General features: G+C 40.2%; 1 protein-coding gene across 3 annotated transcripts in view; it reads right to left on the reverse strand.

Annotated features, from left to right (window-relative positions):
• The window catches only part of DCAF1 (DDB1 and CUL4 associated factor 1), an 84,071-nt gene that overhangs the window by 11,410 nt on the left and 57,264 nt on the right, over positions 1-15,397 (reverse strand). For all 3 annotated transcript variants that reach the window (XM_061196895.1, XM_061196896.1, XM_061196897.1), the window contains 5 exons: positions 13,994-14,227; positions 13,329-13,422; positions 12,705-12,809; positions 12,411-12,484; positions 11,796-11,897 (listed from right to left, as the gene is read on the reverse strand). In XM_061196895.1, the coding sequence (XP_061052878.1) occupies positions 11,796-11,897; positions 12,411-12,484; positions 12,705-12,809; positions 13,329-13,422; positions 13,994-14,227 (609 nt within the window). The remainder of the gene's footprint in view (positions 1-11,795; positions 11,898-12,410; positions 12,485-12,704; positions 12,810-13,328; positions 13,423-13,993; positions 14,228-15,397) is intronic.

Raw genomic sequence — 15,397 nt, forward strand, 5'->3', positions numbered from 1 at the left:
AAAAACAACACATATACCGAAATTCCAATGGATAATATGAGTTTTGATAAGTGACTAGCTTATCTCTGCTTTCACCAAATGCCTGAAGGCTGGTAGACTACCAACCTCAGGAATCAAATATTTATAGCTGTCAAATACACTGTATTATGTTTTCATTCAACAATACAGTGGTACAGTTCATCCCTTCTTGTTAATCTCCAAGCTTATTTAAACAGAAGGGCAAAAGACAACCATTTTTATGTATGTAAATTATATCTCAATAAAGCTTTTTCAATCAATAAAAACCATTTATATAGGCACTTTATGCTAGACCATCTTATCAGATGGCAGCTGACCATTCAGGATTCTGAGTTTATTTTGCTAAGGTGAAAAGGCAAATTCAAAGGTGTTGGTCACAGGTGCCTGCATCCCTGAGCCATGCAAGTCATACCTGGAACATCTCAGAAGACCTGAGAGCAGATATCTGGACTAGGACAAAACTCTGAATAGCAAATGACTCAAATGAAAATGAAGTCTCCAGTTTTAAAATCAGGTGAAGCAAACAAAGGAAAGTAAGTTAAAAAAAAAAAATCAAGCTGATACAGGGAAGAGGTGATGAGGAGAAATCTGATCAAGATAGTAAATACAGGAAAACCCCACTGCAAGATACTAAGAGGACATGTGAATCAACAGAATTAAGGTTACAAAGGAAGCCTGCTTAAATAGATACAGTATTATCACACTGAAACATCTCTGAATCAAAAACCAAAATGTCAAGGGCTTAGGGGGAAAAAAGTTCTCTAACGGATGTCCTTTCAACATGAAATGCACCAGCTGATCCCTAAGGACAGTGGTATCAGTATGTGCCATGCAATGTGCCTTGACCCTAAGAAATCCAGAAACAATGCTAAGTCACCCACATTGCACACCTACACAGACACCTACTCCTCTTCCAACTAGAAACCTTTCAGGCCCTTCCACAGACTGAGCCCTAGGGCCACTCGTTAGGGCCCTCTTGAGTCTGTCCCTCTCGGCCTTGGCTGTCTATGCCTCTATTTTTCCTTCCTGAACCAGAGTCAGAAGCCCTAAACACCACCCTACCTCTCTCTAGTATCTTTCTCCCTTAACCTCTCAAAATGAAAGTTAAATAGAACCACAGAAGAAGAATGAACCAGTCTCTTCTCTGACCCAAGCCTCCCTGTAGAGGGTGGAATAAGAGAAGAACACTTAGGGTGTTCCTTTATGGTGGTCTCTTGCTTCCACAGCCAGCCACCCAAGATTCACTTCTCATCCATCACTCCACATCTGCAAGAAGAATGAGGCCAACCCCAATAATAGCCCCCCAGCATCCGAAATATCTAGCTTCTCTTTTCTTGACCTCCTCCTCAAAGACAGACACCAGGTATCACATGGACCCATGTGATAGCTCCCAGAGAAGACTGTTGCCCACTGCTTTGTAAACTGCAAGGATGTGGGAGAGTAGGAATAATGGTGTTGATAAATAACTTTAAATAAACCCAGTTTTTGCTTCAGATTTACAGTTCAACATGTAACATCCAAGAAGCTTGAGACAAAACTGATATCTCGTAGTGATCTATAATGTTTATATTCATCGTAGTGATGAATGAACCCATGGAGGACGAGACAGTCTGCAGCCACCTGTACCACTATAATATACCAACAAACAGCTTGACAACATCACCTTCTATACCTACTCAAGGATAAACTACATCTTGATTCATGACAGCTAAAGTGGAGAAGAGTATGCATTAAGGGAAGGTGGTATCTGAGGAAGCAAAAGGCCACAAGAATAAAAGACCAGACACTATTAAGAAACTGACTCAAAGCAACTACATGATGTTTGGAGGATCTAATACCACTTGCAAGCTCTGGTATGAAGAAATACTAGCAACACATACGAGTTAAACACTGCTGCATTCAAGAAAACATGAAGATCCATGTCACAAATAAATCAAAGATCTCAAGTATCCATCTGAAGACCTCTCCCTTTTACCCAGATCTCACAACTCACATGAGGTTTAAATACTGTGGGATCCTCTCACCCATGAAACCAAGGAAATCACTGAGGACTCTATGGCCAAGCAGCCAGAAAGCATTAAAGGAAATCCTTTCTATAATAGGGATTTCCTGGCCGTATCTGGTGAAGTGGTTTAAACTCTGGAACCTAACTGTCCTTTATAATAAATATGGTATTTAAAAACCTATGGTACTGCTTCTGGTTTCTAGGCACATAAGAAGCTAGAAGTTGCCACTCCACCCTAACAAGTAAAAAGCTGAACAAACTAAAAAGATCAGTAACTCTTCTTCGATTCGACAGAGAAGTGGGGTGACAGGGCAAACCACTGCCCCAAAATTGGAGAAATACAGAGAACTGCAACTTGCCAGAGCATAAACCCAGAAACACAAACCTCCAAAGGAACCAGTACCAAGGTAGGAAAACCTGAACTGTAACTGACCAATGGCTGGAGACAATTCTGAGCAACGTCTGAGAGATAAAAACTTCTGGGGCCAGTCATCAGGGCCCCCACACATTTGTGAGTTTTACCTGCAGGAACTTGACCTGGTTCTCGTGGCAAAAATTGGAGAAAAATCCCCTAGTGCTTCTGGCAGGGGGAAGGTAAAAGGTAACATTTTGAAATACATCAGAGCATTCTGTTCTTAACAAGGGCTGCTCTAAGGAGAAACTATTTAACCAGAGCCTGAACTGCTGGAGGAAGGGAAATAACCAATTCCAGCCCACTCTAGCCATCTATACCATCGAAAGGAGGTGGAAAAAAATGAGAAGATGTGTGAAGTTCACAGTACAGAGGTTCAGACTCATTAAAAGACTAAGACCTAGTTATAAGACTATAAAATGCTTCCCCTTCCTCCACATCTTACCACCACATTCTAAAGGCCTACAACAGTTCCTTTTATCCAGCACATCATGTCTGGCTATCAAGAAAAATTACAAGGGACTTCCCTGGTGGCACAGTGGTTAAGAAGCCACCTGCCAATGCAGGGGACATGGATTCAATCACTGGTCTGGGAGGATCCCATATGTCACAGAGCAACTAAGCCTGTGTGCCACAATTACTGAGCCTGCACTCTAGAGCCCGTGAGCCACAACTACTAAAGCCCACGCACCTAGAGCCCGTGCTCCGCAACAAGAGAAGCTACCACAGTGAGAAGCCCACGCACTGCAATGAAGAGTAGCCCCCGCTCACCACAACTAGAGAAAGCCCATGCACAGCAACGAAGACCCAATGCAGCCAAAAAGAAAGGAAGGGAGGGGAGGGGAGGGGAGGAAAAATTACAAGACATACTAAAAGGAAAAGAAAAACACAGTTTGAAGAGACAATGTAAGCATCAGAACCAGACTCAGATATGGGAGGGATTAATAGACCAGGAATTTAAAACATCTATGATTAAGATGCTAAGGGCTCGCTAATGGATTAAGTAGACAGCATGCAAGAATAGATGGACAACAGAAGCAGAGAGATGGAAGTTCTAAGATAGAACCAAAAAGAAATGCTAGCAATCAAAAATACTGTGACAGAAATGAAGAATGCTTTTGATGGGATTTTTTAGTGGATGGACACTGCTAAGGAAAGAATCTCTAAGCATGAGGATATCTCAAAAGACACCACCAAAACTAAAAAGCAAAGAGAACAAAGACTGAAAGACACAGAACAGAATATCCAATAACAACTGTGGGATAACTACAAAAGGCATAACATACATGTAGTGGAAATTCTAGAAGTAGAAGAAAAAAAAGAACAGAAGAGATACTTGAAACAATAATGACTGAAAATGGGGCTTCCCTGGTGGTGCAGTGGTTGAGAATCTGCCTGCCAATGCAGGGGACACGGGTTCGAGCCCTGGTCTGGGAAGATCCCACATGCCACGGAGCAACTGGGCCCGTGAGCCACAACTACTGAGCCTGCGCATCTGGAGCCTGTGCTCCGCAACAAGAGAGGCTGCGATAGTGAGAGGCCCATGCATCGCAATGAAGAGTGGCCCCTGCTTGCCACAACTAGAGAAAGCCCTCGCACAGAAACGAAGACCCAACACAGCCATAAATAAATAAATAAAAACAAATACTTAAAAAAAAAAAAAAGACTGAAAATGTCCCCCAAATTAATGTCAGATACCAAACCACAGATCCAGGAAACTCTGAGAAAACTGAGCAGGATAAATGCCCAAAAAACCCCACACCTAGTGACATCATTTTTTAAACTACAGAAAATCAAAGATAAAGAATAAATCCTGAAAGAAACCAGAGGGGGAAAACACCTTACCTATAGAGGAACAAAGAAAAAAATTACACCCGATGTCTCCAAAACCATGAAAGCAAGAAGAAAGTGGAATGGAGTATTAAAAAATGTTGAGAGGGCTTCCCTGGTGGTGCAGTGGTTGAGAATCCGCCTGCCAACGCAGAGGACACGCGTTCGAGCCCTGGTCTGGGAAGATCCCACATGCCGCGGAACAACTGGGCCCATGAGCCACAACTACTGAGCCTGCGCGTCTGGAGCCTGTGCTCCGCAACGAGAGGCCGTGGTAGTGAGAGGCCCGCGCACCGCGATGAAGAGTGGCCCCCACTCGCCTCAACTAGAGAGAGCCCTCGCACAGAAATGAAGACCCAACACAGCCAAAAATAAATAAATAAATTTATTTAAAAAAAAAAAAAATGTTGAGAGACCAAAACCACCAACCTATAATTCTGTACCGTGTGAAAGTATCCTTCAAAAGTGAAGGAGAGGGACTTCCCTGGTGGTCCAGTGGGTAAGACTCTGCACTCCCAATGTAGGGGGCCCGGGTTTGATCCCTGGTCGGGGAACTAGGTCCCACATGTCGCAACTAAGAGTCCGCATGCCTCAACTAAGAAGTCTGCGTGCCACAACTAAGAAGAAGTCCGCACGCCGCAGAGAAGATCCCACGTGCCACAACTAAGACCCAGCACAGCCTAAATAAATTTTTTTTAAAAAAAGTGAAGGAAAAATACTTTTTCAGACAAACAAAAACTGAGAGAATTTGTTGCCAGTAAACCTGTTTTGCAAGAAATGTTAAAAGAGGGCTTCCCTGGTGGTGCAGTGGTTAAGAATCCACCTGCCAACGCAGGGGACATGGGTTCGAGCCCTGGTCCGGGAAGATCCCACATGCCACGGAGCAACTAAGCCCGTGCGCCACAACTACTGAGCCTGTGTGCCACAACTACTGAAACCCGCGTGCCTAGAGCCCGTGCTCTGCAACAAGAGAAGCCACAACAATGAGAAGCCTCCGCACCACAATGAAGAGTAGCCCCCACTCGCCACAACTAGAGAAAGCCCGCGTGCAGCAAAGAAGACCCAACACAGCCATAAATAAATAAGTAAGTAAGTAAGTAAATAAATAAATAAAATGTTAAAAGAAATTCTTCAGAGAGAAGGAAAAAAGTTAGAAACTCTGGGGCTTCCCTGGTGGTGCAGTGGTTGAGAGTCTGCCTGCCGATGCAGGGGACACGGGTTCGAGCCCTGGTCTGGGAAGATCCCACATGCCGCAGAGCAGCTGGGCCCGTGAGCCACAACTACTGAGCCTGCGTGTCTGGAGCTTGTGCTCCGCAACAAGAGAGGCCGCGACAGTGAGAGGCCCACGCACCGCAATGAGGAGTGGCCCCCACTCGCCGCAACTAGAGAAAGCCCTCGCACAGAAACGAAGGCCCAACACAGCCAAAAAAGAATTAATTGATTAATTAATTAATAATAAAAAAAAAGTTAGAAACTCTGAATATATTAAGGAAGAGCACTGGAGAAGGAATAATTGAAGGTAGAATAAACATTTTATTTTTCTTATTCTTAACTGATCTTTGTTCAAAATAATAGTAGTTTGTTTAAAATAATAATACCAACAATGTATTCAATTATGTATGCTTTTATATAAGTAAAATGAATGACAGCAATGAAACAAGGGATAGGAGGAAAGAATTAGGACTACAGATTTTGTCATCATAAGTTACTTGCACTATTCATGAAGAGATACAGTGCTATTTGAAAGTGGACTTGGATTACTTGTAAATGTACACTGCAACCTCTAGGGTAACCACTAAAGAAAGTTAAAAAAAAAAAAAACACAACGTATAACTAATATGCTAATAAAGAAGAGAGGGGAATCCTAAAAAATACTCAATTAAAACCACAAAAAGGAATTCCCTGGCGGTCCAGTGGTTAGGACTCTGCACTTTCAGTGCCCTGGGCCAGGGTTCAATCCCCGGTTGGGGAACTAAGATCCCGCAAGCTGCACAGCGTGGCCAAACAAACAAACAAAAAAACACAAAAAGCAAAAGAAGAATGGAAGACAAAAACAGGAGCAAAGAACAAATAGAGAAAGTAACAAATATGGTAGATGTTAATCCTACTATATCAATAATTACTTTGAATGTCAATGTTCCAAATGCATCAATTAAAAGAGAGACATAATCAGAGTGGATCAATAAATAAGACTCAACTACATGTTGTCTATAAGAAACCCACTTTAAATATAGACACATATAGATTAAAACTAAATGGCCATGGGACTTCCCTGGTGGTCCAGTGGTTAAGACTTAACGTTCCAATGTAGGGTGTGTGAGTTCGATCCCTGGTCGGGACGCTAAAATCCCACATGCCTCGTAGCCAAAAAACCAAAACATAAAACAGAAGTGATATTCTAACAAATTCAATAAAGACTTTAAAAATGGTCCACATCAAAAAAAAAATCTTAAAAAAAAAAAACTACAAGGACAGAGAACTCTATACCATGCTAACATGAATCAAAAGAAAGCCAGGGTAGGGAATTTCCTAGTGGTCCAGTAGTTAGGACTTGGCAGTTTCACTGCTGAGGCCCCGGGTTCAATCCCTGGTTGAGGAACTAAGATCCCACAAGGCATGTGGTGCCACCAAAAAACAAAAAGAGAGAAAGAGAAAGAGAGAAAGAAAGCAAGCCAGGGTAGCTATATTAATTTCAGACAAAGCACCTCACACCAAGGAAAGTTACTAGAGATAAAGAAAGGCATTAGGGTTTCCCTGGTGGCGCAGTGGTTAAGAATCCACCTGCCAATGCAGGGGACACGGGTTTGAGCCCTAGTCCAGGAAGATCCCACATGCTGCGGAGCAACTAAGCCCATGCGCCACAACTACTGAGCCTGCGCTCTAGAGCCCGTGAGCCACAACTACTGAGCCCACGTGCCACAACTACTGAAGCCCTCATGCCTAGAGCCCATGCTCCACAAGAGAAGCCACTGCAGTGAGAAGCCTGCGCACCACAACGAAGAGTAGTCCCCACTCGCCGCAACTAGAGAAAGCCTGCACACAGCAATGAAGACCCAACGCACCCAAAAATAATAAATAAATAAATAAACACTAAATGTTAGTTCTTTAAAAAAAAAGAAAAGAGAAAAAGAAGGCATTATATGGGAAACAAAATGAAAAGACAACCTACAGACTAGGAGAAAATATTTGCAAATGATGTGACAAACAAGGGCTTCATTTCCAAAATATACAAACAGCTCATACAGCTCAATATCAAAAAAACAAACAACCCAATCAAAAAATGTGCAGAAGACCTAAACAGACATTTCTGCAAAGACATACAGATGGTCAACAGGCACGTGAAACGATGCTCAACATCACTAATTATTAGAGAAATGAAAATCAAAACTACAATGAGGTATCACCTCACACCGGTCAGAATGGCCATCATCAAAAAGTCTACAAAGAATAAATGCTGGCGAGGATGTGGAGAAAAAGGAACCCTCCTACACTGTTGGTGCAGCCACTATGGAGAACAGTATGAAGGTTTCTTAAAAAACTAAAAATAGGGACTTTCCTGGTGGTCCAGTGGTAAAGAATCCGCCTTACAATGCAGGGGATGCGGGTTTGATCCCTAGTTGGAGAACTAGGATCCCACATGCCGCGAGGCAACTAAGCCTGCACACCACAAATACTGAGCTCATGCACCTCAACGAGAGAGCCCACATGCTGCAAACTACAGAGCCCACATGCTGTACAGCCCGTGTGCCACAACTACAGAGCCCATGTGCCCTGGAGCCTGCACACCACAACTAGAGAAGAGAAAACCCGCACGCCAACTAGAGAGAAGTCCGCGCACCACAACAAAAGATCCTGTATGCCTGAACGAAGATCCCGCATGCCGCAACAAAGACCCGATGCAGCCAAAAATAAATTAAATACATAAATAAAAAATAAATCTTAAAAAAAAAGAAAAAAAAAACTAAAAACAGAGTCACTGTGTGATCCAGCAATCCCACTCCTGGGCACATATCCAGAAAAGATGAAAATTCTAATTCAAAAAGATACATGTGCCCCGATATTCATTCATAGCAGCACTATTTACAACAGCCAAGACATGGAAGCAACCTAAGTACGGCCATCAAAAGATGAATGGAAAAAGAAGATGTGGTACACATATACAATGGAATATTACTCAGCCATAAAAAAAGAACAAAATGCCATTTGCAGCAACATAGATGGACCTAGAGATTATCATAGTAAGTGAAGTAAGTCAGAAAAAGACAAATATCATATGACCTATCATATCACTTACATGTGGAATCTAAAAAAAAGATAAAAATGAACTTATTTACAAAACAGAAACAGACTCACAGACGTAGAAAACAAACTTACGGTTACCAAAGGGGAAAGGGTGAAGGATAAATTAGGAGTTCGGGATTAATAGATATACACTACTATATAGAAAACAGATAAACAATAAGGAACTACTGCATAAGCAAAGGGAATTACATTCAATATCTTGCAATAACCTATAATGGAAAAGAATCTGAAAAAGAATATATATATATAAAAAATATATATCACTAAATATCACTGAATCACTTTACTGTCCACCTGAAACTAACACATTTTAAATCAACTATACTTCAATAAAAAAAAACCAAAACAAAACTGCAAGACCTAAATTCCTTTCCACTCAAAAAAATCTTAAACCACACATTTTGATTGTTCAACTAAAGGAATAAATGTCTATTAATTTTTTAATTAAATAGTGAGACCACTACATATCTATTAAAATGACCAAAATGCAAAACACTGACAGCACCTAATGCAGGTGAGTACATGGAGCAACAGGAACTTTCATTCATTGATGACAAATGCAAAATGGTACAGCCACTCTGGTAGACAATTTAGCAGTTTCTTATAAAACCAAACATACTTTTACCATATGATCCAGCAATAACACTTCTTGGTATTTACACAAAGGAGTTGAAAACTGATGTCCACACAAAAACCTGCACACGGTACACAATATGTTGATTTTTTTTCTTTGAGGTATAGTTGATACAGGAGCTTTACTCTGAATTGCCAAAACTTTATTCAAATTACTCCAGAACATAATTGCCAAAACTATTCAACATTGCGATGAAGATGTCCTTCAGTAGGTAAATGAATAAATAAACTGTGGTATACCCAAACAATGGAATAGTATTCAGCATTAAAATGAAATGAGCTACCAAGTCATGAGAAGATATGGAACAAACTTAAATGCATATTACTCAATGAAAGAAGCCAATCTGAAAAGGCTACATTCTGTATGATTCCAACTATATGACACTCTGGAAAAGGCAAAACTATAGAGACAGTAAAAAGATCAGTGGTTGTCAGGGGCTGAGGGGAGGGAGGAATGAATCGGTGGAGCACAGAGGATTTTTAGAGCAGTGAAACTACTATGTACAATACTACAATGGTGGATACACATCATGTTTGTCCAAACCACAGAATGTGTAACACCAAGAATGAACCTTAATGTAAACTATGGACTCTGAGAGATAATGATGTGTCAGTGTAGGTTCATCATCTGTAACAAATGTACCACTGTGCTGTGGGATGTTGATCATGGGGGAGGCTATGCATACAGGGACAGTGCATTTATGGGAAATCTCTGTACCTTCTGCTCAATTTTGCTGTGAACCTAAAGCTGCTCTAAAAAATAAAGTCTATCCAAGAAAAAACAAAAACTATTGTACTGAGGATGTCATTTTCAGTAAAGTGCTTTATAAAATAATATCCCCATGGTATCCAACAAGGATCATGACTATCTTATCTGTGTGTGAGGGGAGAGGGAAGATAGAGCTGGGAAACTGCCCCTCCCTAAGAGGGCATCCCACGAGGGAAGCACTGGCACAGGATGCCTCTGGGTCAAGAAGCAAGCCCTGCACAAGGCTCTGCTCTGATCCCACAGTGACCACTAACCCCAAATACATACAAGTCTCCTCTCCTCACTCTACTCAGAAACCCATTTCTTGGGATTATGAATTATCTCTGAGCTCTAATAAAATGCATACTTAGCCAGTTAGAACATTCTACCAGAGACAGTGGCGATCAAGAGAGTATACACAGAGGACTGTAAGGTGAGTCTGTTTTAGCTTGTTGATTCCAGGTGACAGGGTTTACTCAAGGATTCAATTTAGAGGAGAAAGTAGAGGTTCATAACCTATAAAGCCCGATAGTGGAACACATACCTAAATCTCAAACTGGCACAACAAATCACCCTTGCTTAGTCAGTACTAAGTCCTGTCAGAAAAAAACATGAGTCACTGGCCCATAGTATTAGACTTGCATGAAAAAAAAACTTTTAAAATTACCACTTTCAAAAATTTTGCTCTTAAAAATTATTTTAAATCTTAAATACAAGCTGCTGGGGAAGAATGCTAACAGAAAGGTATTCCATTAGCCCTAACCATTGAGCACGATTTACCAAAGAATAGGGGAGGGGTGAGGATGAGAGAGCAATGGCAGGGCAAAAAGAAGAAAGTGTGCTTCCTCTTGTCCTATGGTGGCCCCTGCCCTCACTCAGGGCACTTCTGTGCCCTTAAAGAGGATATAGAGCACCAAGACCAAGCAACACCATAGTGGAAGAAAAAACAGAAATGAATCCAAGATCTGGAAAAAAGATATTTTATCTGCTTTATTATCTACAACAAAATGTAAAAACCTAGTCGTTCATTTTCAACTTTATATTACTCAGCAATAAACATTTCTCAGATTTGTCTGGAGAATCGGGCCAAGAGAGTACATCCTTAGAAAAAGAATGTGGTGTGAGCCTAGTAGACAGGAAAGATCTGCTGAAACTCAGAAGTTTAAGAAACTCTTCATAACTGACATCAACTGACACACCACACAGACAAGCACCTAGCATAACATGACCATAAATTAAAATCCCCTATAAAAAAGGAAAAGCTAAGATTCTGAGACATGATACCATCTACCCACATTTTATAAATGTTTAATTTCTCAAAAGCATCAATATCTTCTCTTTACCTGTAAGCTCCATTCTATACTCTGAAAATAGACTATGCCATAAAACTGAGAAAATGCAAACCAGAACTTTATAGAGGTTAAGCCACTTCTATGATCCAGCTCAGCAGAGTGACTTTTCGGTTTTGTATTGACATTGAGAAAATGGGGGCCTGCTTATCCTGAAGCCAGACAGGGCACTGGTTTTGAGGTTGAGTACAAGGAAATCTCTAAAACAAAATCAGAGATTGCTGACCTGCAAATTAATCTATAAATGGAACTCACAGGACTATCAGATACTGCTTAAAGTCCTGTAATAATAAAAATCTGCTTTCTTCTAATGAGTTTCAGTGATCAAGGACACATGACAGGCCTTCAGAATATGCTAACAGGTAGCAAACACCCCTATAGCAAAAATCTTTAAAAAAAAAAAAAGAAAAGAAAAGAAAAACCCTATAACTAAAAGCAGAAATGCATAATTTCTAATAAAGCATTATTCAGCAGAAAGAAATTTCAAAGACCACTAACCTGGTCCTCCTCTTCATCCTCATCCTCTGCCAGACGCTGCCTGCCTACTTCATACAGCCTGCACACCGTGTCCATGTTCAGAGAATCCATGCTGCCTTGGTTCTGAAATAGAACACCCAGTCCACAAGAAGTTAGTTTTTAGAAGGCCCATATCCGCACCTCAGCTATGACTGGCACTCACACACCTTGACCCTGTAACTATCAAAGCTTCCAATACCCAAAATTCTTCAACTGATTCTGAAAATGTTATGCCTAGGACACAGAGAGGGAAAGAAAAACAGGATGAGAAGGCCTGGACAGCAAGGGAGAGACCACCATCCCTGGGAACAACACTGTTCCAAGGATGTTCTAGAGAGAGATTGACTCCTCTAAGAAAGGGATGACAGTGTGAGTCCAGGATAATAGGAGATGGGACGCTCCACAATGCTCTATATCAGGATTTTCCTACTTCTCTTATACTGTGTATCTCCCCATCAGATGAGTAGATTATCATAATCTGTCACCAGAAATGCATCATCTTTAGAACACATAACAGACAAAAATGTCTGGAGTATAAGTTGAAAATGATCTTAAATATCAGAATAAAACAGTAGGATTTCTTCTAGCTCCCTTTACCTCGATGACAGCAAGATAGCAGTCTTTGGTGTCTGTACATAGGTCAAAAATGTTCCGTTTCACATCAATGGTCGCTGGAAAACAGAATGTGACAAGACTCAGGACTAGACTACTGCTGTGATCTTAAAACCAGCCTTTCTGTTAAAGGAATTCAAGGTGACTGTTCATAAATATTTCCCTAACTCCTCTGCTTTTCAAAAGCAGAAAAATTATAATTCTCTCAGAAAATGGAGGATCTTAAATAAGGAACACCAAAACAAGGCAAAATCATCAATACCTGACCTTCACACTTACCAATAGGTTTGTAATCAGTTGCATTAAATGTTCGGAAGGATGATCCAAAAGGGCTTTTCATCCTCTCTTCCATTAAGTCATCTTCATCATCTGCCTGCAACATAGCTAGTTGGGACGGAAAGGGGAAATGCGAAAGGGAAGCAAAATACTATTAGAATCAGAAACATCCCCTATTCACAACTGCAGAAAATATTAATGGACAATCAAGACTTCAGAGAGTTTCCCTGTAGTAAATTCCTCTCAAAGCATCCTCCTTGCATATCCAAACAATATCCTCAACCTCTCATCTAGCTTCCCACAACTGTTACAGCTGAAAGCGTACAAAAATCACAAGACAAAAAAGGTTTAAGTTCATAATGATACGCATGGTAAATTACTCATGAAATTTCTTTCTGTACAAGATTTACTTGTTATCTTCAAAGCCAGTGGCCCTCCACTCTAAATCAACATTATTCTCATCAACAAATTTTGTCACCATTTGTACTATTATTTTATCTTTTATGTTACAACTTTGAAATGTTTTTCAATTCACATTTGACAGATATTTCTAAATAGGAAGTATCAAATTAAATGAGTGGGGAGAGAAGGGAGAAAGAGAATAATGAAAAGTGAAAAGTTTATTACCTCCATACATCACTGTCCCCGTGTGGTTGAACACCACGCGACACTGATCTAGAGCAGGAACTGTGTGTAAAAGATGGAAAGTACGAAGGTCCCACTAGGAGGGGAACGGTCAAGGAAAACTATTTTCCCCAAAACTTCTTATTTAACCTCATGAGGGAAATTCTGAAATACCACTTTCTTTTCCCCTCCTTCTAGGTATTAATGCTTTAAAAGTCAACAAGATCAAGATAAAGCAAAAGCATGTAGAATGCATATTAGTGAATAATGACCCTGAAAATCTCCTATGATATCCTCATATACATAAGAACTACATGAGCTCCCTCTCTCCCAATAGAAGCACTTCTTTTTACTCTTATGTGTGATTTCTATAGAGCAAAAGTAAAATCCTTCTGAAGACAGATAAAAGTCAATCTGACACCTGGGGAAGTGGGAGGGAGTAATCTGGTCACTTCCCAATACAAAGAAAACATGCTAGTAAAAGTCAACGATAATTACCAATATCAACAAGAATCCACTAGAGATTCAATAATACTTCAAACCAAAGGAAAAAAACCAGGTTATTTACCTGTGTGGATACTTCGACCAGGTATTGGTAGAAAGATAAATAATTTCTACATTACAAACTAGGTAACAAATGGCAATTAAGACATGGGCATAAAGGATACAATCTCAGTATTAATGATGACCTCCAGCCCATTCGGATGGAAAACGCCACTGATGTTCATGTTGAACTTGTCAAACTTGTGGATGGCCTGTGCAGAGCGGACATCCCAGAGGACGCCATCATTTAAGACAAGATCATCTGTAGGATTAAAGGTGGCACAGTTCCTCTTGTAGTTGTTGGCAAGATCTGGGTTAAACAGAGTCAACAGCTTGTTGCCAGTCTGAATATCATAAATCTTTAGAGAAGAAGGGGTGGGAAGAGAAAAATCAGACCAATCCATCCACTGACAAATTCAAACAGAAGCTGCGTAAAATATCTCTCTCACGCTTTCCAAAGCCCATCAAAATTATAAAAGGCCTAACATTGAAAATAACTGGAAAATAGGAAGACCACACCCATACAAGCAAAGTTTATGTACTTTGGTTCCCATTCAAGGTTTGAAAAGTCTCTTTGCCACAAGTAAGAAAATAAGAAGTGAGACTGCAATAGGGATAAGAAAACCCTCTTCTTCCCCATCCCACTTTCAAGAAACAGAAAATGTTTCTAAGACTGAAACTGAGAAACTCTCCATGTGGACTAACCAACATTACTCATAGAATACTCTTATAGGTTACTTTTTGGAGAAAGGCATCAACGAAATGCCCTTTTCTCCTTAAAATCTCCCAATATACTATCCAAAGTCTACAATGTGCAACCCATGCAGAGACCAGATCTTTCCCATCAGCTTACAGACATGCTGTAATATATCCAATCTTTTTAAAAAATCCTCCTTTAATAGAGGAACAAATAGGGAGACACCACAAGGAAACAAACAAATCCAGATCGTGGGACAAGACAACTAGCCTGGTCTCTTCAAAAGTCAATGTCATGAAAACTGGAGAAATGGTTCTTGGCTTTAAAACATTAGTGAGACATAACAACCAAATGCAATATGTGAATCTTGGCTGGATCCTGGTTCAAAAAAAAAACAAAAAAAAAAACATTTGAAACCAAACACATCAGGAACAATTGGGAAAACTGAGTATGGGATGGATATTAGATGATATTTGGGAATTACTATAAATTTTCTTATATTTGATAACAGAGTGTGATTATGTAATAAAATGTCATTATTGCTAGGATATACATGTTATAAGAGTTAGGGATAAAATGTTTGCAACTTACTTTCTATGATTCAGAAAAACACACATATTTACACAGAAAGAAACTATGGCAAAATACTAAACTGATGAATCTAGGTGGTAGTTATGTGTACTACTATTTCAACTCTTCTATATATTTTAACATTTTCAAATTAAGTTTGGGAGAAACCCTCCCTTCACCACTCCATATCCCCCACCTCAAGCTACTACCCCCTCTTCTCTTTATTTTTCAGCAAAATACTTCAAAAGACTTGTCTATACTC

The sequence above is a fragment of the Eubalaena glacialis genome, chromosome 7 (assembly GCF_028564815.1).
Source record: "Eubalaena glacialis isolate mEubGla1 chromosome 7, mEubGla1.1.hap2.+ XY, whole genome shotgun sequence".
Classification (NCBI taxonomy): domain Eukaryota; kingdom Metazoa; phylum Chordata; class Mammalia; order Artiodactyla; family Balaenidae; genus Eubalaena; species Eubalaena glacialis.